This window comes from Gallus gallus, chromosome 9, assembly GCF_016699485.2.
Source record: "Gallus gallus isolate bGalGal1 chromosome 9, bGalGal1.mat.broiler.GRCg7b, whole genome shotgun sequence".
Taxonomy (NCBI): domain Eukaryota; kingdom Metazoa; phylum Chordata; class Aves; order Galliformes; family Phasianidae; genus Gallus; species Gallus gallus.
Window position 1 is genome coordinate 15,841,200 of NC_052540.1, and position 26,715 is coordinate 15,867,914.

General features: G+C 41.0%; 3 protein-coding genes across 3 annotated transcripts in view; 2 read left to right on the top strand and 1 right to left on the bottom strand.

The window, feature by feature from the left end:
- SENP5 (SUMO1/sentrin specific peptidase 5) overlaps window positions 1-26,715 on the bottom strand; it is a 138,054-nt gene that overhangs the window by 80,412 nt on the left and 30,927 nt on the right. The window lies entirely within an intron of this gene.
- Window positions 4,914-12,174, top strand: FETUB (fetuin B). The gene is given in 7 exon segments (NM_001277408.1): window positions 4,914-5,216; window positions 7,270-7,380; window positions 8,525-8,612; window positions 9,125-9,291; window positions 10,143-10,256; window positions 11,152-11,241; window positions 11,660-12,174. Coding segments are annotated over 7 exon segments (1,200 nt in total). The 5' UTR covers window positions 4,914-4,994; the 3' UTR covers window positions 12,068-12,174.
- On the top strand, window positions 14,562-26,292 carry HRG (histidine rich glycoprotein). The gene is made up of 7 exons (XM_046898853.1): window positions 14,562-14,854; window positions 18,045-18,152; window positions 19,135-19,222; window positions 19,738-19,904; window positions 21,308-21,427; window positions 22,415-22,501; window positions 23,110-26,292. Exons 1-7 carry the CDS (start codon window positions 14,648-14,650, stop codon window positions 25,846-25,848), a joined length of 3,516 nt encoding a protein of 1,171 aa, XP_046754809.1. The 5' UTR covers window positions 14,562-14,647; the 3' UTR covers window positions 25,849-26,292.

The following is a 26,715-nucleotide window of genomic DNA, read 5'->3' on the forward strand; positions in this document are numbered from 1 at the left end:
CCTGCCTTCCAGCAGACACACAGGTGCAATACGGTCATGAGGTACTGTATGCCACATGTATATGAGGGATAACACTTCAGGGAATAAAAATATACTACAGAGTGTCTCATACGAGCGGATCCAGACAGCGATGGCAATTTACCATTGTCCTAGCAGCCAAATCTCCCCTGTATTTCTCACTTATTACAGCCAAAATCTATTCTAGGTGGAGAAGTAATAAGACAGAGGCCAGAAGGATCTTCACTGTCAGCTAGACTGGAATTCTGCAGGCCCAGGGGAACAGCCTCAAAGACAGTCATGAATCTTTAACCAGGAACAGCACTTGCTACAAGATAATTACCATGCAGGCAGCAAAACCTGAAGTACACATGTCATTTTTGAACTGTTTCAAATAATCTATTCTATTCTCCTAGTTACAACCTTCCTCTATTCAGTAAGCAAGATAACTAACATTTGTTCTTGGTGACAGTGCAACAGGTTGCTATACAGCTTCTGCTCCATTGTGTCAATGGGGAAAGGTAAAGACTTACACACTCGTACTGGGAATGTGGAGGGGAAAAAAAAGGGAAAATCAGCCCGGATTCTGAATGCCATGATGGCAGCATACCACCAACAAGCTCTCCTCTGTGAGGCAGCAGCTCCCACCTTTGAGGAATATGCAGGGTATTGCAAGACTCTTGTATGTGCAGCATGCAGGCATTTGTTTAGAAATTGCTAGTACTGAGCTGCATAACATTTCTGAGGTGGTAAGGTGATTTGCCTTCCCATCTCCACTGCATGAGATACAGAAGAGGATTAATGAAATGGCTACTATTTCGGTCTGCATTAGTATACTTCAGAGCCTCATTACTATGACTTCAGATGTACAAGACCCGGATTCTAACTAGTCTGGAACAAATAGATTTCATAGCTTTTGGATTTTTAAAACTAGGAATTGCCTTAAGCAAACCAAACAAATTGTCTTGTATATAATGGAGTCAGCACTAAGTTATATAAGACAGTGTTTTCCAGACTCAGAAAATTCTTCATTGGCAGAAACAGCAAGTTTATAAAAGGGATCCCTGCCAACAAGGATCTCTGAACTCAAGAAATGCTTCATTTTCTTTTGCATTTTACAGCCACACAAAGCAAGGGGATGTAGCAGAGCATCCACAGCCTCCACGCTCCACGGATGTTCTCTTACACCTGGTTAACTACTCATTTCTTCCCTAAAATTAATACAAAAGAATAGCAGAATCACTCTGCACTCTCCTGTGATTCCAGCCTGTAACTGCACACCATTTCTCCCCTTAACACTAGTCCTCCTAAGGACACATTTTCCATAACAGTTTTGAAGCACTGACTTTGTTTCCCTTCAGTATAGCCCTGTATTCATGCCCTTGGATCTTAGTAACAGATTCAGCTGGGCAATGAGCACTATTAAATGGCAATATATAAAATACAAATGCTTGCCTTCCTGAAATGCAGGCTGAATAGTTTTGTCAGGTCTGCTTCACTGACTGACAATGCTTTTCAGCGTTTTCAAACTCTGTTTTGCTAAAGCATATGTACTTCATGTGCTGCTTTGCCTGGACATGCGCAGATTTCCTGGCTGTGTCCATGTTTTGAGGTCAGCTACTTGAACAGAGAAATTTTTTCCTTTCCAGTGGGAGGAAGAGTACAAAGAACAGAGTCAGGGATAATAACAATTCCTCATTATAAGAGGCACCAACACAGCCAGTACTAACTGGCACCCATCTCCATAGAAATGCCATGCACTGTAAGGATAAAGAAAATGAGTTATTATGCTTTAGCCGCAGGGGAAGCATTCCCAGGCACAAGGAACAATGTGAGCGCGTCCGCATTGCTGCTTCTGCTGTTCCTGTACTATGGCTACAGCAGTGTTTCTCAACACTCATCCCTTGTATCCCTTTCCCCCAGGATACAGTCTGTACATTAGCCCACACCCTGAGTTTGAAAAGCAAATGGTGACATTTGAGGTGGCTCAGTCTAGCAGCCATGTGCCCCTCTGGTCCTGCTATCTGAGTTTTCCATCTCCGCCACCAACCAAAGTCTTCTTAGAAGAGCTCCAGACCCAGTGCTCTTGCAGGTCCTCCTAGATGTATGTATAATCCCACTTGCCTTCCTGTGGACATTCCCTGTTATAGATCCTGCTGTCTTGCCGAGGAAAATATTTGGAATGTTGCTGGGCTAATGACCTGAGATTCTTTAGACCACCAACAATCTATAAATTTAAAACAAAATATCTTTACAATAGTGTTAAATGGAGACAGTTTTGTGCATCCCTAGCACTCTTACTTCCTTACTCAATATAGATGCAAGGCTACAGGTACACAGCATCTCCCTACAGATACTGTGATCACAGAGCCTCCCATGACCAAAGATGAGAACCAGGGAAATGGTTACCCTGCTTCTGATACTCTTCCAAGGTGAAATAATGCAGGACTGCCTCTCGCTGGAATGCTATGAACTTTTACTGGGTACTCCGCAGGTAATGGTAGTTGTCACTTCTCCAGGCCTTCAGGACAACAGGTGAGGTGTGTACAGCTGCTCACAGTGCTCTGAAGCATGGAGCTCCCGGCAGGTTAGCCACAAGGCACACCACTGTCATTTCAAACTAAATTCTCTCCAGGCTGAAATTTCCATGACCCTTTTTCATCTGTACTCAGCAAATCACTTGAGAATCAATAGTGATCACAGCGCAGCCTCTTAGCTGGCAAATTAACCTCCAAATTCAGCAGCAAGGGGATAAGTCAAAGGAAATAATAAACCTGCACAGCTGAGCATGTGCTGTGCAATATAAGGGGGCAGCCACCAAGTCAATGAATGGGTTCCCCCCGAGTCACAGCCCTCAGTCACATCAGGACTGTGTTATTTAATGTTGCTGAAAAGGAATGAAAGCAGAGCACTGAGTAGTGCTAAAACAATTAAAATGGTGACACTGCTGACCAATTTTCTTTGTTCCTCAGGCCTCTAGCTACAGGCTTATGATACTCCAGTGGCTTCCTTCAGTTTAAACTGGAGCAGACTGTAGCAGCGGTCAGAGGAAAGAAGCCAGGGAGCTAAATATTAAGTAGCTAGGACTCTTCTTGAGCCAATTTTCACCATACAGGATAAGGAAGACAGTAACACTGAACAAGGCATAAAAGTGAGGTCTTAAATCATCTGGCTAAGGCATAGTTACAGGATGAGCAGCTGCAGTTCACAGAGAATTCTCTGGACTAATTCTGGCAGGGGTATGCAGCTATGATGTGCACTGGCAACCAACTGGATGTACATTTTTCTTGATTCAAAGTACAAAAAGAATAATTTAAAGACAGATAAAAAAAGAAAAAGAGTGAGAGATGGCATGAGGAGGAAAGCACTGGTTACAGGCAATCAAATGAAGTTCTTCCTCTGGTTTACAATATACACGCTCTCTACAAAGTTTTGGGGTTTTATTCTGTTAGATTTTCTCTTTTGAGATTAACATAACCAGCCCCAGGTCTGTAACTTTCTTTTTCTTTTTTTCTTTTTTTTAACTCTCCTCTCAGCATATAACTTCAGACCGTTCTCCATCTCTAAGCTTGGTTCTCAGGCAATAGAAATGCAGAAGTATTTTAAAATTTTTGTGTATGGGGGGAGGGAGTCCATGTGCAATCATACCTGCCTCTAAACCCACAGGATTACAAAGCTAGCCACTGCCAGGCAGGAGCTGAAACCAGATGCAGCCAGAAGTTAAAGTTAGAGTAGATAAAAAGAGAACAGCACCTGCTATTTGGTATCAGAAGTAATGTGGAAGGATGGCAAGTTCAGAAAGTGTTCTGCTCAGTGTGGCAGTCAGATGGCAGGAGAAGATGGAATGAAACAGGGAAGGTTCAGGGAAATCAGAGTTGTGGATCAAATACCTGGTAAGTGTCAATAAATTGAGAGTTCCAGGCAACAAAAGATGAGTGGGCTGGAGTCAAGGCATTGCAAGGGAACAAATTCTGTAATGGAGTGTTCACCCAATAATGTTTTGGCAACCCTGCTTCATTTACTGTTTCCTCCAGCCTCACACAGCGGCTCATTTTGAAGCAGTCCACCAAAAGAAGTGAAGTGTTTGGGGCAAGAACAAATCTCAGCTTACCACATCTCTGCTACTATATGCAATTACAGTGATTGCTAAGTCCCAAATGAAGACACTGGAAACTCCTGGTTAAAAGCAGACACCATGATGAAACTGTTAGGTCTTTTTGCATTACCTTGCTGTCATGATGCATGTATGTACAAAAGTATGTGATGACTTGAGTGGGCCACTCATCCACAGGCCTCTTGCCTGGACATGGACTGCATTTTGCTTGTTTGGTCCTGGCTAAGGGTTAACGGTAATTCGCAGGTATCCAAGTGAGTAGAAATACTCAGAGAATGAATCCAGACTGACCTTTCTGTCCCTGCAAAATTCCAAGTTGACAGCATGTAACTTAAAGAGTTGGTATATTTGTTTACAATTAGAATTTAACAAATAGAAATGCCAGGTGTGAAATCCATCAGCCTCTGGACTCTTACCCCGCTTCCACTCAAACCAGTGAGACCTCTGTCATTGTTTTACTTGGGAGAAAAGCTGGATCACCGACAGAACAGAGCTGGAGCCAGAGCTGTCCTGCATGCAGGTTTATTTAAGTACTGCTTGTTCCTTAAGAAAGCAGCTTTCTGTGTATATTCTTGTGTCTTGTGATGAGGTCAAAGTTATGCGATCTGTCCAACCACGGCTGAACTGGAGTTGCAAAGGCAAAAGGAAAAAGTGATCTCTGGTCTCAGAGGGAGCCACAACGCTTACATAAAACCTTGTAATCATTGACTTAGTGTTTGCAATTGTAGCTATAGGTTTAAAGGTGATGTGCAGTACGTAATAAAGAGAGGACACGAGTTTATAAAGACACGGTTCCATTACAAAGCCTGCTATTTCACACAGCTCTCAGCTCCTCTGTACCAACCTACCATTCTGATCTGCTGCGCTGCTTTTTCCAAGCAGAATGCTGTTACTTATTTCAGTGCTCTTTGGCACGCAGGCGCTTTGCTCCTGGGCTGCCTCTCCTCCTGCCAGAGAGCTGCCAAGCGTGCTGCTCTCCCCCACCTGCCATGACGCTGCAGTGGAGGAGGCTGCAGACCTGGCTCTTCGCCAGATCAATGCTGACCGAACAGAGGGCTACATCCTCAGCCTCTACCGCATTTTCAGTGTCAGAGAACATCCTCAGGTAAGTTACCCGCTTGTTCTACATCTGTTTCTCTCATGAAGAGCCCCGTGTCTATTCCCCAGCAATAGTTATTTGAACTGCAAAATATTCCTAGACAAATGTAAATCTACGTTCACAGGACTGCAGGGGCCGTGTCACCTTTACGCACAGATGAATAGAAACAGTTTCATCACCACTGTGGGCAATTAGAGAGCAAAGCTCAGGCATGATTCTCTGCTGCCTGCCCCTGGAATAGCTCCAGGCATCAGATCCGATCTGATATGAAACACCACTACTTGGATTTAATTTCATATTACACCTTCCCCCCACTGCCTTGAGCAGTTGGAGTGCAAGAGCTAATAAGTCACCACACATTTTGCACAAAAGATGTGAGTGCTAACAGGTGGAAACACATCCAGCTTGGGACCAGGGAATTCCTTTACACATCTCTAAATGATGACTCATTCTCCAGAAGAAATCCAAAAACAGATCAAGTGCAAAAATTACACAGGGAATACACGTGGAATATCACTCTCGCATCCTCAAATGTTTTATTTCCCTGTGCATGCTTAGTTTATTACTATTTTGTGTATGACAGATGAAGCTACTGGCGCTAGTGAGGGATAACCTTAAATGACTGCACCAGGCCCAAACACACAAAGCAGTGGGTCAGCTCTTCTGAGAGCTGTTTCCACACAGGACACCTGTGGGTTGGCCCAGAACCCACACTGCCGGTCGTGGAGCTGGTGCTTCCCCAGTCCTGCACCAAAGCTGGGTGCAGACATGCTCTAAGCCACTCTGTTTGTCTCCTTGCTTCTCTCTTCACCCGTGCCAAGTCCAGCTCAGCACAAGGGGATTCTGGGCCTTGCTTGCGATTTGGTCTGCCACTTAATTCCCCAGAATCTTAACTTATTTCATTAGGGCACAGTTTGTTCTTTGTTTCTTCGGGAGTTTAATTTAATCCTATTATTTTGTGTAAGCATCTAATAAGCTTATGCTACAAATAAGGTGTTTTGAGACACTGTAATAACACACTAGGCAATCTAAGCCCTTTGTCACAATCTTGCTGCTGCTGGAACAGAGTACATAATAAGCAGTTGGCGATGTCAGGGATAATCATCGGCAGTAGCAGTATTATACAACCTTCAACGCACCTCAAAAATTTCAAGAAATATATATGTATATTTAATCAGCCCAAGTTCCTTCCTCCCACTTTTTTAGCCAGTACTTAAGATAAAAACATTTTCAAAATGACTCCAAATTCTAATCTGCCCTTAAGCAACTTGTGGCTCAGTTTTGCTCTAATTGAAACTAATAAGCCATCTGCTATTAACTTACATGCAAGTAGGACAGAGCCTTCTTTCATACACGATACTCATGATTAACTTCAATAACAGCCACTTAACCAAAATTACAAATCACGCCAAAATACCTCATTTCTTCCCCTTGCACCAGAACATCCTGCCACAGAGGCAATCAATTCTGTGCTGCTGCCAAATCTCTTCTGGCTCCCAAGCTTCCCAGCACACGTGGTACAGCAGTATTAGCATCAGCAGCATCGAGGAGGGGATCTTTTTGTCGGAGCAGAAAAGATACAAGCCTTTATTCAATAGCAAGCAGATATCAAAAGGACCTTGCATAGCGGTCTTTTTATGAAAATTAAAAGAAGGATAATGAAACCTTCAGAGATCTGCTGAGCTCTGAATAAACCCCAAATTATCCTTTCCCCAGAGGAGAATGATGCATACCGAAGCAGGTAGACAAAAAGATGTGTAGATTTTATAATAACCTCATAATAACCAGAGTAGTAGAGCTGATATTATACAAGAGAGACGCAGGAAACAGGAAATACCATGTGAAAATGGTACAGACATTGGCCCCAGACTTCTGCAAGACTCTTGCCCCATAAAGTGGTTTCTTTTCTCCATAAACCAGTGAAATCAATTCATTTAGTTTTATCTCCCTCTTCAATAAGACCTAATCTCAGTCTAAATGTGCAGTTAACACACAGGTAAGTTCTTTATTTGTGTTCCATACACAACTGCGATAAGAGCCGTTCTTTTCTCGTGCTCAGGAGATCACTGGTTCTGTCTTCTATCTTATCTTGGACGTAGTGGATACTGAATGCCACGTACTCAGCAAACAGTTGTGGAAGAACTGCACAGTCAGACCGGCTCATACAACTGTAAGGATTTTGTTTTCATATTTAATCTCAGATATGAGGGTTATTCAGGTACTACTAGAGACAGCAAAATCCCTATGCGTGCATTCTTAGTAGACAGCAGAGTCTTAGTAAGAAAAAAATCAAACCTCATTTTTAAGGTTCACAGTTTTCCTCTGCACTTTCTAGCCAGTTTATAGAGTGGTAAGATTTGTTTTATAAAATGGAAATTGAAAGAAAATTTTTGACCATAACTAATAAGCAGACATAGCTAAACAGTTATTCTAGGGCACTATTTAGCCCTGTAAGAGTTTGTTTTGAAGACAGACTGTCAAAAAGAGAATAAAATAAATTTGTTTTTATATAACATGGGATTTTTAGCTTGCTTTAATTCTACTTTTATTTCAACAACTTTGCAAAAATTATGTTGGAAAGGGGAGAAAACAGAAAGCCCAGCAAGATAGGCTGCAAAGACAAAGTGATTTATGACTGTTACTGCAGGCGACCAAAATTATTCCAAACAAGTGAAAAGCAACATCAAGGAATGGAGTCTGGCTAGAAAGAAGCCATGCATATGAAAAAAGAATGGCTTCTATGAAGCCTAGAAATGTTTGTCCTGGAGGTCCTGACTATATGTAAGAAGCACTCTTAGAATGTAAATTTGACTTTCAAACATAAAGGTAAAATGAATATTAATAGGTCAGCATTTATTTTCTGGCAAAAGTCAGTGTTTCCTGGTATGCAAGGGTGATATTACTGTACCACACAACTTATTTAGGGTTGTTCATATCTCTCTACTTCCTTGCTATAAGCAGAGCAGGGAGGGGAAGCGGGGATGCAAGGCACTGGATGGCAGGGTACAGGCTGGGTAAAGTGCTCTCTCACACATGGGCTGTTCTCAGCCCACAGAAGAGTGGCCCTGCATAGGCCATCCTGCAGACAAATACTGCACAAGTGTAACTCACAACTGACACCAGGGGAAGATCTGAGTTTTAATTTCTAAAGGGGATATTCAGAAGAGAAACGTGCTTCGGCCTCATTTGAGTATTAACACAATTTTCTTCTTGAAAATGATTTCATGACTGTGAGAAGAAAAGTAACAGCTCACTCTTCATCACTGCAAAGGCTGCTAAAGGTTAATTGTTTCTACGTGTTTACATTGTTTTAGGTTTATGGTCAATGCAAAGCAATTATCTACATTAATCAGTCAAGAAAAATTGCTCATCTGAATACTTATGAGTGCAATTTGCAGCCAGGTATGTCTTTACTTATTACACCCACTTTTAAAAAGGACTGCAAAAGTAGTTTGCCATCTAGTTTTACCTTGCATTTTAGTCGTAATTATGGCAACACGGTGTCTCCATTAGCTTTCACCTGACCTATTTTTCTCAGGTCAGTGATCATAAGGCCAGAGCAGTCCTGCAGCACAAAGCAATGCAGAGAATAGCTGTTTTCATGCCTGGGAAACCTATGGCTTCTATCTGGGCTTTTACCCTGTGGCCCAAAGAGTATTTTTACGGGTTTGTGAAGGGCAAGTAAGAACAGCAGCTGCATAAGAACTATGCAGCCTGAGCTTTTTGCTGAAGTGCCTCTGAATCCAATGACATTTTCAAAAATGCAGAGTGAGACCATGAACATATTGCTACTCTGGAGTTCAGGTGGGTTGGGCTGGGGGCACAGATGTGTTTGGAGTGACCTACACTGCTAGCATGTCCCTATGGTTCTGAGAATTCCACTCTAATGGCATTGTTTTGTTTGAATAAAAAAGTTCCACCCAGATATATTTGGGGAGTATGTCCTGACTGCCCAGTTGATGACTGTCCAACTGAGCCCCGATATTTGGAGACTGCTGTTAAAAGCCTTGCCAAGTTCAATGAAGAGAGTGAACAAACTCATTATTTTTCTGTCCTCAATGTCACAAGAGGTTCAATGCAGGTAAGCCAAGGCTCACATGACTTGCTTTAGCTGTTTAGATTGTTTAGAAGCTGTATACGTATAGCACTGAGATTACTTACATGGAGAATTCTCCTTGGAAATAAGGATCTGCATTGATCCAAGATTTTGACTCCATCAGTTACAAAAGGAACTTTTTGTAAAACTGAAGATTGACGTTCCAAAATCTAGGAAAGCTTCACTGTGAGCTCTTCCTTCCATCATCACCATATATTAGTGGCTCCCTACTAGAACACATTTAATAAAGCACAGTTATCCCTTCTTACACAGATCTGTGATACATTAAATGACGTTAAGCCTGGTTTAAAACTAATATTAGAATAATAGAAAATTAGTGATCTCCTGGCAAAACAATTTTTATGAGAATAATACCCGGTCTCTCTAAAATTCATTACGTATAGAGAGCAGGGGGGGTTTTGCTCTTTGTTAAATACTACTATAATGCAATATTTAATCAATTTTCCAACCCAGAAGTACCTGCATTTTCAAAAAAATTTGAAAAAATGATCCTCTTTATTAAAGCAGTCTGAATTGATCAGTGAGACAATGAACGGACTTTGCATTTATAGCTCTACGTGGATGTTAACCCATCAGGAAAAACAAATTTGTTTGAACTATAGCTAATCCATGAGTTAATAGGACCGTGCATATGTAAGAAGTAAAAAAATAATCAGGCCATAAAGTAGCACAGGTAAATTAATTTTGAGTAGCAATATCCAAATAATTCCTGCTCTTCCCACACTTACAAGGAGTTCTGCATCAATTTTGAGGTCTAGAGGACTTTTCCTCCTCCTTGACACAAAGGCTAATTCTCACTGGTCTGTTACTAACAGTGGGTCATTGGTCCGGCGCATTTTGTGGAGTTTTTAATTCAGGAGACATCCTGCTCCAAAAGGGACCCAGTTGCTGACATCTCCAAGTGCAAGCCTCTTTCACCTGAATTAGCTGTAAGTACAAACAGATACTATGATTCCTCAGTGAATATTTGGCCTAATCCTTTGGTTCTCTGCAGACAAGAATCAAAACCCATGGAGGTCCTCCTATGGGTTGTAGTATGTTGTATACATGGCTTGCATGTATACAAAGTACTTTAGAATACAGGAAAAAATTCAGTAAAAGTTCCGAACTATTTCCTAGAAGTCTATGAACAAAGAAAACCAAAACAAACAGAAGTAAGTCTAGAAAAAATGGGTAGCCATTGCTTTACAAAAGTGAAACATTTTTAAGGACTTTTTCCAAATAAGCAGATACAGACAATGAATTGCAAACAGAGCACAAAGAGTATATTCACACTTCAATTAAGTCAGTTGGGGAAAACATCCAAGGAAAAAATATCAAAGAAACCTAAAGATTAAATGAGCATGCTGATGAGATGTGCCATTTCAAGTCTCGTCTTAACTGAGATCCAAGTCATATTATCTGCAGTCCAGTAAACACACAGTTGTTAGAAGCAACATCTTGTCATGGATTCTTTAATTGTACAACGTGAATTTGTTTCTGCCTGAGAAACAACACTGTGTTCTATTACACACCTTGCTTCCGTGGGGATACTCTGCTGCAGCAGAACTTATGTGTGCTGTTGTAGACAGACCTTAAGTAGACAGCTGATTTTTACTGTTGTGCTACCTGCCCCTCCTTTGTAAACATAAAGCCTTTCTCAAAATGCTGCCTTCCTTTATAAGCTTGCCAATCCCCAAATAAAAGTTTGCCCAAGCTGCTTATCCCTACAAATACATGTAGAAGCTGTAACAACTCAGCCTTTCATAATCACCTATTTTACAAGATAAGAGCTAAGTATCAGCACTACAATATGAAACTAATACTTGCATTTTCTTCTTCCAGAAAATAGGTTTCTGCAAAGGCTCTGTAGTAAACAGTGACATGGAACACAAGCAGAGCGTCACAATATCCTGTGAAATCTACAGCTCACAGGTATTTCTTAATCCAATCTTAATACTGCAAGAGTAACACTACTTTACAAAATAAGAATTGAACTCCTGAAAGCCCAACCATTGTCAAATTTTCTAATGAACAAAGATATGGAGTTCAAGAAGGTGATAATGCCAAATCGGGAAGAAATCTCGTGATAAAGCAGACTGTTGCTAGGTGGATAAAAAGGCAAGAGAGTAAGTGCAGAGTCTATCACAGAGACCATGCTCAAAATGAAGGCAAGGTGTAGTTACCCACACACTGGCTTAAGAGGAAGTTCTATTTGTCTGACCCTCATGGTTCTGTTCTGCAGCTGGTCTTTGCAAACCAGAATTGTAGATGGAGGGTGATCTTCTTCACATCGGAAAAAAAAAATTGTAACAGCTTCAGTAAATGTGATATTTGTTGCCTTTTTTTTCAGGATCCTGTCACTGGAGAAGGAAAACTACAAACTAATCAGAGACCTGAAGAATCCAGCCAGAATCATCAACAAGCTTTCTCCCTACACCTAGGAAAAACAACGGGCTGTGTCAAAATTCTTCCTCCTTCAACTGAGGACATCTCATTTCATAAACTAAGAGAAAGCCAAAATGAGCATGAAGATATAAAGTCAGTTTCAGCTAAGGCTATAGAATGTACGTCTACTCCACCAGCCCCTGATGGAGAAACGACTCACGTAGACGAACCAGGCTTGACCAAACCAGTCACTGGACCAGTTATCCTCCCTTTCCCTGCAGAACTTTCTCTATCAGACTCATGCCCAGGAGAAGCAAAGCAGACAGATTCCATCCTACATCCTTTGCTTACTAGACAGCGTGCCGAAGTCTAGTCGGCACTCAGCCACCTTAACTACCTGCAACAAAATAATAGCCACAGTGACAAGGCGGTCTTCCATTTGTGCAACATCTTGAAACAAATAAATTGCTTGCTAAAGTATTCATCTTTTGAGTTCTCTGTTTCAAGAAAACACAAGAATAGATTACAAAGAGTGTAAGTGGGGTACTTCGGCTCTTAATTCTTAAATTCTTCCCATCAGTAAGCACATGGAAGAAAGGTAAGTGCAGAGAGCAAAAAGTCCTTACAGGGCTGAGACAGCCCTGACTGCGGCTGCCCTGCAGTGCTGCCTGGGACCCTCACCCCAAACTCACTGAGGGGAAAGGGGTGCAGCCCCAGCTGTGCTGCTGAGCTGGCCCTGAGCCCTGGAAGCCAAACTGCTGGGAGAGGGGATGCTCTCAGGGCCCTTACTAAGTCATGCTCCATGTCACGGTGCATAAATGGGGAAGAGGATTTCAAAACTGTTTAGCATTAAAAGCTAGTGTTTTTGTTTGTTTGTTTGTTTGTTTTATTACTTTATGGGTTAACCTCTTATAATTAACCCAAATAATATGACACCTATATAAATGTTATATATTATCATATTATACTATACTTATATAGAATAACCTTATAATTAACCCATTTTGTCATTTCCCTCAAAAATCAAGGACAAAACTCTCTACAGTGGGAACAGAACCTTACTTTTACTTCTGCAGTTAATTTTGCAGGAACTGTACATTTTACACTCTTTATTTGCAGTGTTTCTGTTTCACCCATAAAAAATGCATAAGCCTCTGTCAGGAAAATGATCAGTGTCACAATGAACAGCACAGAACAAATAGAAAAATAAAGAACAAACAGTCTGCAAACAATAGATGACTAAGGGAATCATGTTATAAATTACCTAATTTGATGCCTTTCTCCAATACGACTGCCCATTTGAAAAATTAAACAGTTCTGTAAGTAATGAGTGGGAGTGGGATATGGAACACAGCACTGATGTGAATATTATTTCTAACTGGGGAGAAGTGTTTCAGCCGCCTTTGATTATTTACATCGCATTTATTTTACCTTTTTTTTCCAGAAGAAATTTGGAATTATTATAATGAAACACTATAAAAACTTCAACAAAAGAAATGTCCGACTGCATCACAAGAGTGTTTCTTCCAGCCCAGTATTCGTGTCTCGCTGTGGCAAAACAATTGTGGTTAGGAGAAGCATGTGGGCCTGCCTCCTTTCTGCAAACCACCCCTTGTGCTTTTCTTGTGTCCAGAATTATTGTACTGGGGATATTAAAGAGTACATCTCTGCTTAGTTCTAGTATCCACTTTAAGACCTGTTGCACACAACATTTTCTAAACCATTTCTGACCTTACTAATACTGTCTGCCTCCACATCTCTCTGTGGCAAGAAGTTACAGAAGTATACTACTTTACATACGGGCATACTACATTTTCCCATTTTAAATCAATTCAGACTAGTGCCAAGTGTCCCTCACTCTCATATTGTAAGATCACACAACGGGCTTATATGCCACCAGACTTTAAAAGAAAGCCACTGCTTCAGTTCTGGGCATTTTGAATGTGATGACAGGCACGCTAAAAGATGGGTTTTATTCAATAAAGATTAATTTAATGAGGGTTAAGGGTAATTACCCATAATATTTCTTAATGTTTCTCACAAAAATAAGTAAAATAAAAACTTCGAAGTCAAACAGGCAAACATTGGCATATCCCGTGAAAGCTCTGAACACTAGCATGCACTGCATTATTTTAATAAATACTATAATACTATCCGTTTTTTTTTAAGTCTTTTAAAAGCTACTGCAGTCAAAGAGCACACAAAACTACTCAGACTGAGAGCACAAAGGTAGGTTTATGTCCTTTCATGCCATGACTAGCTTACGTTGGTATTAAGCCAATCAATCCTATTCTGCATCCCATTCCGAAAATATGTGAAGCTGATAGAAGTCTGCTCTAAATTCTCCCATCTGCAAGAGTGGCAGATACTTGCACAGAAGTCGTGGACCACCAGCTTGCAAGGGCACCTTAAGCTACATCTCTTTTTCTGATCTGAGTGACATTCTTGTTTCCCTTTCACTGGTGCTCTCATAATTAAGGAACACATAGACATAGCCATAATACGACCACAGATATTCCAGTATATTTTCATTTCAACTATTTTTATAGCAAACAGGAAACCAAGATGGCATAATACCTGCAAACATAAACTAGCACTTCTTAACGCCAGGCTCACCAGCACAGTGTTGGAAGCTAAACATTTTTCATAGTAAACACTATTGCACAATGCCTGCTTAAAGAATCACAAACACAGCCCCTTTGATGGTGGTCCAGAGACTATTTAAAGGCCTAGTTTCTTCAAAATCTGTTCAAATCACAGTGTAATCATTTACTTTCAGTTTGCAAACATTAAACCAGGGCCAAGGTAAAGGCCTTGTGACACAACACCTAAATTTATATAAAACCGTGACTTTTTAGCATTCATTTAAAGCCTCCGTGGGCCCCTCCGGTTCAAAAGCAGAACGCTGGCTTTATCAGAGCATGAACAGAAGTGACCTAACACCACAAACAAAATGCTGCGTATAACTTCAGCTTTTTTTCTAGCACTGCTGCACTGTTGCAATGCAAACCAAACCAAAACCAGCCAAGTCAGTGCACCTGCAGACTGTGAGACCGTTGAGACAGACGCGGGAATAGCTCTGGATTTGGTGAACAGACATCGCCAAGATGGCTACGTGTTCGGCCTGTTCCGCGTTGCTGACGTACACAAACTACATACAGTAAGTATTGATTTAAAAGCTAATTTATACAAGACCGTGATTATAAAATAATGAGCCAGCTCATTAAAAGTTGATGATTATTGTTTTTAACAGAGCAGTGCTGATAAGATTCAATGAATCAGGTCTGATTTACACAGCATTCACTTGTGCATGATTTACTGTATGTTCCAGGGATGCTGAATGCCCTCTATTTTCTTGGCCGACCGGATGGTAGCACGAGAGATGCTCTGAACAGCTTTATGAAACACTAGAAATTAATCTGTCTGGTCTGTTGTCAGGTCTCAAATAACATTCATAATTTATACTCAGAGGGTTTCTTTAATCTGCTAAAGTCTAGCATTAATTAGATCAAGGTATACTTCAAGACGGGTATTTTATTATGATCTTAATTTTGAAGATATCTATGTAACTGGAGAGAAAGAAGAAAGGTTGAAGAAGTTAGAGATGAAAATACCAGCCTGCAAAAAAGGGGGAGCGCTCAATGTGGAACTATTTCATAGGTTCGTAGGAGGACCATTTCCCATTTCATAGGTTTCTCCATATTTCTATCTCTTTTTCCTGGAGACTACATACATGAGCCTTTCTCAATGAATGCCTTCCTAAAGGCCAAAGCAAATTAATAGCTGGAAAACCAACAGAATACAGGATTCATTTACTTTAACTTTCAGATGACAGAGACCAAGGACGCTCAGCATTACCTATGAACTTGGCTACCTTTCAGCCACTCGCTTAGTAAACGAAAACCCACACATCTGCATTGTTTAGGAGATGTATTACGCATCGCGGTACTGCAACTAAAAAAAAGCAAGCTGTTTTTTTGATGGAGATGCTTAAAACTGCCCCTCCCTTAAGATAAGAAAGAACTCAAAAAAACCCCCAAAGTCCAGATTGGTCTCCAGGTAGGCTTCCAGAATATCAAAAGAGAACATCTTGTTTTTCAAAGAAAAGGATGCGGGGAGTGATATTATTGGATTTTGATGCAATAGCCAAGTGGTTGAAAAGCTCATCTAGGAAGCAAGCAGTCTTCAGCATAGAGACTTAAGCCCTGAAGTCTCCTGCCCTTGAGGAATGTTCCTGTTTTGCTTTGTAAATTTTAATAAATTTATCATTAATAAATTGCAGTAAATAAATTTTGCTGTCTTTGCACTTCATATCATCAACAGTCACACAGTCTATAAGAACTGATCTGTCCTACTGCTAAAACATTAATCCCAAGATGTTTCTGTGCCTTCTTAGAACAAAAGCTACCGGGTGTGGTACCTTGCATGCTGAATATGTACATTAATGAGCAAAAAGTAATGGTGGCAGCACTGACAAGGCAACATGAAAGAAAAAAAAAAGCAAAAAACCAGAACGTTATTCTGTAGATAATCTATTTTTCCATGCAATAGTGTGCATCAAAACTATGACAACAACCCACTTAAGAAACTTAACCAGGGGAATTCTTAGCAGTTGTATCTCTACTAAGTTTACATGGGAGTTGTAGGAGCATAAGATACTTCATGTATTCTCACCATAACAGTTCTGGGCTTGTGCAGGAGCTGCTGAACAGAGGAATTTTCTTCTGCATATTTGGATGTAGGCACCTAATTACACCCAAACTCTGCTTTAGGCTTTATAGAATCCAAATGCATCCTGGTGAAGAAAATAAATATTTGCCAGGGATAAATTGGCTTCTTTAGCATTTCACAAGTTTTGATGACATAGTAAATGTATTGAATCGCTTCACTCCTAGTGAATAGTACATTTTACAAAAGACCATCTTACCATCCCATTCAGTGCAATTCCATGAACACAAAAGAGAGAAAAATAGTCTTTGTCACTGTATTTGTTCCCTTCTCTGTCTGCATTTTACTAATATGTTGACTGGCAGCTTGAATTTATAAGAAAAATTATAAAGTATAATAAAAATGCTAACTATCTCCAAGCAGAGAATAATCATGTGGCTAATAGGTAGAATGGGTGTCAGGATGGTTATATTCTTTTCCTGATTCTGACACAGAATAATACGTGTCTGTCCAGATCACCTAGCCTATTGTTTTAAAATAGAGACAACACTGAGACATGCACACTGCAAAACTAGTGTGTAACACTACACTGGTGGACACTCACTAATAAAACATTACAGTAGACTGTGGTAATTCTTTCCTGAGGTCTTTTCTGTTTGGAAACACTCTGACAAAGGAATCTGAATGGATGAAGTTTCCTAAAACCTGAGGATGCATTCACAGCTAAGGGCTTTGCATCAATTTATCCAAATGATAAAATGAAATGTTCTCATTCCTAATGTCCATACAGGGGTTGCATGAAGTTTAAGTAATCCATTCCAAATGTGAATTGAGATTCATTTCCCTGCAGAAAAATAAAATACTGTTTCTGTGAACCACAGATAATTCTTAACACCACTTTCCATTACAAAGACAGTCAAATTCAAATTATGATTCCCCATCCTATTTGCTCTGGAAACAGAACATACTAGAAGAATTTCAGAGCTAAAGCTCCTAAATTTATTGGGATTATTACAGTTTTATTGCATCACTCCCCAAATAAATAGGGTAGGAAGCAAAGTTCTGGAACAGCATCTGGTCACTAAGGTCATTTGAAATGGATGGATTTCAAAAATCTGTCAGCAGGTTTGCCAATAGACCTGGGTGTTCAGTGTGAAAATCAGAAGGAGGGAATAACAACTTTTCAACATCACCATTTTCTTTATGTGACGGATGTTGGGTTAACAACAGACTCTTCTCACAGGTTCTCAACAGAAGTTGAGAGGCAATAGCCATATGCTGCAGGAAAGGAAATTCTGACTAGGTGTAAGGCCACAGAAATGTTACAGAGAGAGTCACTAAGTACTGGAACTGCTCAAAGACGTCGCACAGTATCTGTCTTGGTTGTATATACAACTCAGCTGGACAAGGCTGATCTAATTTTTATCTAACTTCAGACTTAGCTTTGCCTTGAACAACTGGCTGCACAAGATGACGTTGAAAGCTCCCTTCCAGCCTAAACCATTCCATGATACTATGCTTATCAGCTCAGAAAAGCCTTACTAGGGAGCTGGAGAAGCTTCAATAAAGATTAAACGTATCTACTTAAAAAAAAAAAAATCTTTCAGACCAACTTTCTCAAAAACAAATATATATATATATATATATTTTTTTTTTTTTTTTAACCTGTACTTCTCTTCCAGGAAAATTCATCAGTCCTTTATTTAACTTTGGATGTGCTGGAAACGGAATGCTCCGTGTTATCTGGAAGACCCTGGGAGACTTGTGAATATGGTGATCTCTATTCCATGGTAAGTAATAGCATCCAGGCAGAATCATATGTTAATAAATACATGATTTGATTGCCCAGGAATTCCTGCGCTACTCTAAGCAAAGGCTAGGTTTTAGTATGGCTTGCTATAAAAATTACATCGATTGGATTCTAGAGTTGTTAAACGTCAGCTAAAGGTTTAGGAAAGGGTTATCAAATAAGCACAACTTCATTAAACTAGTTGTCTCAAAAGAGCTATTTTCCACTTTTCCACTGCTTTTAACAGAACTGATGTTTTCTGAATAAATTGCTAACAACTGAAGGGCACTAGAAATGATTTCTTTCAACTCATGTTCCTAGTTTATCAGCCAGAAAGGCCAGTGTTCTATTCTGTCAGTTTTAGAGCATGGTTGAGTGTGTGGTATGACTATGTAAAACTGGTAGTGTCAGTACACATATGGTATGTTGCAGTATTTGTCCTTATTTGTTGCAGTACAATGATACAGTCTGGAATGAGAACTACCTGTGCAAAACTTTTTTTAAATAGCAGAGCGGTGATAATACCACACAGGACAAAGCAGGAAGGCCACAGGCAGAGAGAAAGAAAGGCGTATACACTTATTGTTAGGATGGATAAAATGAATGTGAGAAAAGGTCCATCCACTGTTTGATTAAGGATGATACAACCTTTGAGTATCTCTGGCATCCTAACTTCCCCGCCTAGTTAGCAGTATCTCACTGTAAATAAGTACTAGAATGACTGAGAACACCGTGTTACTTTTCCATTGTCTCCTCAGTCAGGCAAACTGAAAATTAAAACAAAGGCTTTTGTAGGAGGAGATCCCATCTTATCTGAACACACATTTTGAGTGGTACTAGAACAAGCGTTCTGTTAATGACCACATCTGTTATTCTTAGAAATAGTGAACATTAAAAGGAGGCACAATGTCTACGATCGACTACATCTGATTAAATCCAGTGAAAATAACCTGATAGTCATATATTCTCTTTTTTCCCTCTAGGACTTTGGGCAATGTAAGATTATCGCATATACAAGCCGGCTGCTGAAGAAACCTAAATTATATGGATATAACTGTACATTAAGTCCAGGTAAAACAACCACTGCTGTAAGCTAACACATACCTCAAACCAGCCCTAGTACTGACATTCAAGTCTGTGCACTGCTGTAGGATGGTAACCATAACAGATTAACTCATCTGCTTACAATTCCTATTTTAGATAATTCAAATGGTATGTTAAGAATGACTAATAAAATTAAGAGTACCCTACTCTTCTAAAACAGACTTTATTGATATCAGATGATATCACTTCTCCAGTCCACCAAAACAAGATAATGAGTATCAGGAAAAAAAATAAGCTCAGAAAGAATGTCCATTTGAGCCTGTTAGATTCCAAAGTTAAGCTAGAAGGTTTTTTAAAGAATATTCATTTTCACATGACAGTACAGACCTGAATTTGCAGAGACAGGCAGGCTTTTCACTTCCAAGGAAGCATTTGGTATTTCAGCTTCTTAATGTGAGTTCACATAAAAGATGCATACACAGATTTTACTCTGAAGAATATTAATATCCATTGCAATATTAGTAACTTCTCTGTTTTCACAGTTCCTCCCGATTTAATAGAGTGCAAAGATTGTCCTGTAAAAGTTGAAGTCTTAGAAGTCACTAAGCAACATAAAGATATTGCTGCAAAGCTCCTGGAAAAATTCAACCGTGAGGGTAACCACACAAACTACTTCAAAGTCAACAAAGTTGAGAAGATATTAAAGGCGGTAAGTGGCATTTTGTCCTAGAACTACTAATAATAAGTGACAGCATTCTGGGAGCAGATCCAAAACCATGGGCCCTGAAATCAAATCCTTCTAGGATCAGAAATACTGTGTGTAACTTCTCAATATAAATCACCTGCTTAAAATTGAAGGTTCTGCTTCTGCAAAGCCTTATCAATTCTAGGCACATGAAAGCAAAAGGATTTCTTATCTGCTTAAAGCTATGGCATTCAAAATGTCAGCCTTCTTTGTGTGGATATTTTTTATTTTGTATGCCTATTTTCCTACCATATTATACAATATAAGTTTATTTCCTAGCAGCCATAGTTTGTCGAGATGTACAGTCGTGTCTTATCACAGTCATACATCCTGTCAAATTAAGCCAGATAACTTTTTACTCTTAGAATATTTAGCACATGGGTACACCCCTAAGTGGAGCGGACTCAGCATCGTTTTGACTGCTGTAGAACAAAGCAGCACTCTGAGAGCTTTGAAGAACAGGAGGTAAATTTGTATTGTAAATTTGTTGTACCTCTTGAAGAACTACTGTCTTTGCTAAATAACTTCTCCATCTCTAAGTGATGTCAACATGAAGACTTATCCTTTAGGTGATTAGAAGCATAACTCTTGCGTCACCACAATTTCTTGTTAGATCTGGAGACTTTCACTTAAAAAGCACAGGATCATTCTGCCAATACATGTTCCAGTTCAGGACACCTCTGTAATGACCTCTTCCACAACACATTTTGTTCCTGAAATCCATCTAAATTATAGAATGCCAACCCCATCTCTCCATAGCTTGCAATACTGCTCAGGAAATTAGTAGTGTTTTGTATTGTACTTCCATGTAGGACCTGTGCCCATTCAGGCCACGGCTGTTTTCAAATTGCCTGGATTCAAGGATTTCTCCCTAAAACACTTTTTATTTTTTCTTTATCTTCACACATCTCCATCTTTAGCTACAGTGAGAATTCAGATTACACCACTGGATTTCAACAGACTGCATAAAACTTAGAAACTATGACGTTTCATTAAAACACATACCGCAGAGTATGTGCAACTACTTTAAAAAGTTCAGTTAAACCACTGAAACTTACGTTCACATTTGCTATGGACACCTTCAACAGGCATGAAATAAACTACTGTTACAGTCGAAAATTAAAGCAACTATTTATGAAACTCATAAAGGAGTGAGGAACAAAGGCAGAAATTATCTAATCCACTTTTCTTGCTGAATACACAGACGTACACACTTTTGAAGAGCACAGATAATGTATGAATGATAGATGTTGATAAGAGCATGAAGCACAGCTGCTTTTAAAATTACAGGGCTTTTCGTTGTTGTTTGCTTTTTGTTTATTTAAACACATCTAGTCAGCATCGCTTTGCTGACCTCTCTGTTTCAGACTGCCTCCCGTGAAGTTCACATTTTGGGATTCTCTATAAAAGAGACCAACTGTTCCAGAGGAGAACAGCAACAAGCAGATGAGCCACTGGAATGTGAATTTCTGGATGACTGGCATGCTGTAAGTAAAGTCTAGGAATGAGAAGTGGTACACGTGGTGGCACCAGGATGATCTTTCCACGGTGATTCCAAGTGTTTCTTAGAAGCATGCACTCAAACCCAAAATTCAGAATCCAGCATGTCAAGGTTATGTTTCCTCCATGAGGAGCCAGTCTAAACTATCAAATGTAAACGTAACTGAAGTCTGGCATATTTCAGATCTAGAGCTCGACTCTTGTGTTTGGATCTGGCTTTCTCATTCAAACTGTGGCCATTCCCTAGTAAATTTTCCATGCTATTTTCATAAAAACAATTAGAATAACATGAATCATGGATTTTGAATGAAATATATGTACTATGTCATATCATTGAGCCAGAGATTTTTTTTTTTTTTTGCTCTCTGCTACAGAGGAACAGAGGGTTGAATAATTCAGGCTTATCTACAGAGAGCTATCACAGTACTAGACAGCACACAAAAGTCACTGCAAACAGGACACTAAGGGAAGCAATGTTAAAGATTACAACAAATTACTTCTCAAAAATATAAATGGAAAAAGTCTCTAATTTGAGATTCATCTCAAAAGCAGAGCCACGACAAGGTCTGTTTCTGAAGACTTTAAGCAAAATTTCAGAATAGCCCAAACTGAGCAGACATTTGGCAAGCAAAGACAGAAAAATGTGTGTAAAAATCAGTCAATATAGGCATTGGTAGATTACCAGTTTTTACAGACGTCAAAAGTGAAGTAAGATGGAGAGTGATAGCTCTCTAGATGCATATGAGGAAATAGTTTTCATAGACAAGAATACTCAAAAATTAAATATATTTTATTCATTATTTAGAGGGCAAGTACGATTGGCCAGAAAGCTCAGGTTCTAAGTTATATAAACATAGTTAGGTATCCAAGGCCTCACATTTAAAATGTTGACTTTTCAGGGGCTTCTATTATCTCCATCACGAAAACCCAGATATGCATTGTTGGATTTACGGGTTTTGTTTTGTTTTGCTTAGCACACGGGATTCTGCAAGGCAAGAACTGTTAGTGATCCAGATGAACTCAATGGAATAGAAATAAACTGTGAACTCTATCATCCCTGGGTAGGTACTCAATTATTGCAATGTCTCTGGCTATATCCTAATGCAGGGTATTGCAGTTTCAGTCCACTCTTATGGAAGAAATGTTGCAGAGGTTATTTAGTACTCCCTGAGTGTGATCTTATATGTGAGAACAGACTGGTTTTTGACTACTAAGATAGTCAGGGGATTAATTGGAATTGTGCTATCCCCACTGCCTCCTCCAAAGGAGTCTCCACTCTGCTTAATCATACTGCTCAGTTAAAGTGAGTAGAGATTGGCAAACAAGTTCAAAGATAATTTTAGAAAGCAAGGAGAGGGAAGATGATCTGTATCATATTTGGAATTCCATTTTATATTACAACAATGATTCCAGTGTGGTTTTCATTTTGCTTTGATCCATTGCAAACTGTGCTCAGTTGGTTATATCATTTCATTTTTATCATGGTGCAGTACTTTCAGATGCTTTTTGGTAATTTGACATTTTATCACCTACTCCTTCACTTCTATCTTGAAAAAAATAGTTGCAAACCCATTAACTCCCACCTTTCTCTGTCACCATTTTCTTCTGTTTGTTCTATTAACATATAACTTAATATGTCTTGTCCTGTTTTTTTTTTTTTTGTAAACAGCAACGTTACTATGGACAAAGATGCAGATCTCCAGCTCCAGGTTGGCCACACAAGCATCCCCATCATCACAGACATCGTCACAGGCATAGAGGTCCACCGACCTTTCAGTTCAAACCTGAAGACTCTGAGCATAACCATGGTTTCAACAAAGATCATCAAGGCAGCCACAAAGCACCTCCTCCTCCCTGCCATAATAGACAACATCACCACCCTCACCCTCCACACCATGATCAACCACCTCCTACCCAGGAGGAAACAGAGCACCCCTCTTCAATTCCTCCTCTCTATGACAAACAAGATAGGCCTCTTCTTATTCAAGAGAAATCAGATTTTCCCCCTTCTACTCCTCCTCCCTATGATGAACAACAGAGTCCTCCTCCTCCTCCACATCACAGGCCACGCCGCCCTCCTCCTCATGGACATCATTACCCACCTCCTCCTCCCTATCATTGGCCGTACTGCCCTCCTCCTCATGGACATCATTACCCACCTCCTCCTCCCTATCATGGGCCGTACTGCCCTCCTCCTCATGGACATCATCACCCACCTCCTCCTCCACATCACAGGCCACGCCGCCCTCCTCCTCATGGACATCATCACCCACCTCCTCCTCCCAAGGAGGAACCAAAGCACCCCTCTTCCACTCCTCCTCTCTATGACAAACAAGATAGGCCTCCTCTTATTCAAGAGAAATCAGATTTTCCCCCTTCTACTCCTCCTCCTCCCCATCACAGGCCACGCCGTCCTCCTCCTCATGGACATCATTACCCACCTCCTCCTCCCTATCATTGGCCGTACTGCCCTCCTCCTCATGGACATCATTACCCACCTCCTCCTCCCTATCATGGGCCGTACTGCCCTCCTCCTCATGGACATCATTACCCACCTCCTCCTCCACATCACAGGCCACGCCGCCCTCCTCCTCATGGACATCATCACCCACCTCCTCCTCCCAAGGAGGAACCAAAGCACCCCTCTTCCACTCCTCCTCTCTATAACAAACAAGATAGGCCTCCTCTTATTCAAGAGAAATCAGATTTTCCCCCTTCTACTCCTCCTCCCTATGATGAACAACAGAGTCCTCCTCCTCCTCCACATCACAGGCCACGCCGCCCTCCTCCTCATGGACATCATCACCTACCTCCTCCTCCCTATCATTGGCCGTACTGCCCTCCTCCTCATGGACATCATTACCCACCTCCTCCTCCCTATCATGGGCCATACTGCCCTCCTCCTCATGGACATCATTACCCACCTCCTCCTCCCTATCATGGGCCGTACTGCCCTCCTCATGGACATCATCACCCACCTCCTCCTCCCAAGGAGGAACCAAAGCACCCCTCTTCCACTCCTCCTCTCTATGACAAACAAGATAGGCCTCTCCTTATTCAAGAGAAATCAGATTTTCCCCCTTCTACTCCTCCTCCCTATGATGAACAACAGAGTCCTCCTCCTCCTCCACATCACAGGCCACGCCGCCCTCCTCCTCATGGACATTATCACCTACCTCCTCCTCCCTATCATTGGCCGTACTGCCCTCCTCCTCATGGACATCATTACCCACCTCCTCCTCCCTATCATGGGCCATACTGCCCTCCTCCTCATGGACATCATTACCCACCTCCTCCTCCCTATCATGGGCCGTACTGCCCTCCTCATGGACATCATCACCCACCTCCTCCTCCCAAGGAGGAACCAAAGCACCCCTCTTCCACTCCTCCTCTCTATGACAAACAAGATAGGCCTCCTCTTATTCAAGAGAAATCAGATTTTCCCCCTTCTACTCCTCCTCCTCCCCATCACAGGCCACGCCGCCCTCCTCCTCATGGACATCATTACCCACCTCCTCCTCCCTATCATTGGCCGTACTGCCCTCCTCCTCATGGACATCATTACCCACCTCCTCCTCCCTATCATGGGCCGTACTGCCCTCCTCCTCATGGACATCATTACCCACCTCCTCCTCCACATCACAGGCCACGCCGCCCTCCTCCTCATGGACATCATCACCCACCTCCTCCTCCCAAGGAGGAACCAAAGCACCCCTCTTCCACTCCTCCTCTCTATAACAAACAAGATAGGCCTCCTCTTATTCAAGAGAAATCAGATTTTCCCCCTTCTACTCCTCCTCCCTATGATGAACAACAGAGTCCTCCTCCTCCTCCACATCACAGGCCACGCCGCCCTCCTCCTCATGGACATCATCACCTACCTCCTCCTCCCCATCATGGGCCGCACTGCCCTCCTCCTCATGGACATCATTACCCACCTCCTCCTCCCTATCATGGGCCATACTGCCCTCCTCCTCATGGACATCATCATCCACCTCCTCCTCCCCATCATGGGCCGCACTGTCCTCCACCCCCTCCCCCTCCAGGACTTCATCCCTATCTCTATCATCACTATCACAGGCATCATTGCAACAAGACACGCACATCTGGAAAGTACTTTCCATTCCAAGTAGCTGGAGCTGTCTATCGCATTCCAGTTCTAAATATGCAGGATTCTCTCACACCTCCCAGTGCAAAATTTCCTGAGTTATCACTTCTTGGCCCCCATAGTGTTGGCACAGATGAAGGTACTCCCCTCACTGACTCAAGTCTAAGGGAGATGCCAGAAGCTCCACAGTTTCCAGATCACCCTTCACAATCAAAGTCGTGCCCAGGAAAACCCAAACTTGATCTTCCAAAAATTTTGCCTTTACTTCCACATAAGTCCATGGCAGAAACTGTTGAATGACCCTAGAGAATGATGTTTCTCACTTGAGGGTTGCAGGGCCTATGACCGATGTACAATGAATGACAATAGCATATGGTAAAGGGGGAAAAGCATACAATTTCCAGGGAGGAGAAGCACTGACATTATTGATTAAGGCAAGTATTCCAACTTGTTTCTTGATCCCAGCTATCTCAGACTCCACTATAACTGAAACAAAGATTCAAAAGTTTGAGTCTCTCAAATAATGTGATTGGGTACAAATCTCAATCAGTTCAACTGGAAAGGAAAATTCCCTAACAGTGAAAACTGCAAATCTTCATTTTCTCATAGTTCTTAACTGTAATGTACTTCTCTGAGGAACTATGATCACCTTCCATTAAAAAAAAAAAAAAAAAATCCATGGCACTACACTACACTTCATGAAAATCCAAAGAAAATAAAATCATGTAATCATTTCTTTCTTGATACAGTTGCTAAAGTTTTGTCTTTTCTTACTACAGATGTTTAGCAGCACATTCAATACCCATGAGGCATACTCTAACATAAATTGATTAATTGAAATTGTCTGGTGGCTGGGTTACCAGGTTATCTAGAAGAGGCCTGAGTACAGTTAATGACTTGCAGTGCAACACAGCAGGGTGGCCTATACAGGTGCTTCCATTTCTACAGATGCTGGTGGAGATATATAAAAAATACTGCATTCAAGTACAGCCCTTTTCAAATAGGTCATAACTGCTCTCAGGAAGGGGGAAAAACAAAGACATGTAATAACTCCGTCAGGTAAATGTTTTCTGTTTTTTTGTGGGGTTTTTTGCTCTTAATAAATGAACTATTTGCCAGCTGTATTGTGGGTTGCATCAAAAGAAGGGTGACCACTAAGGCAAGGAA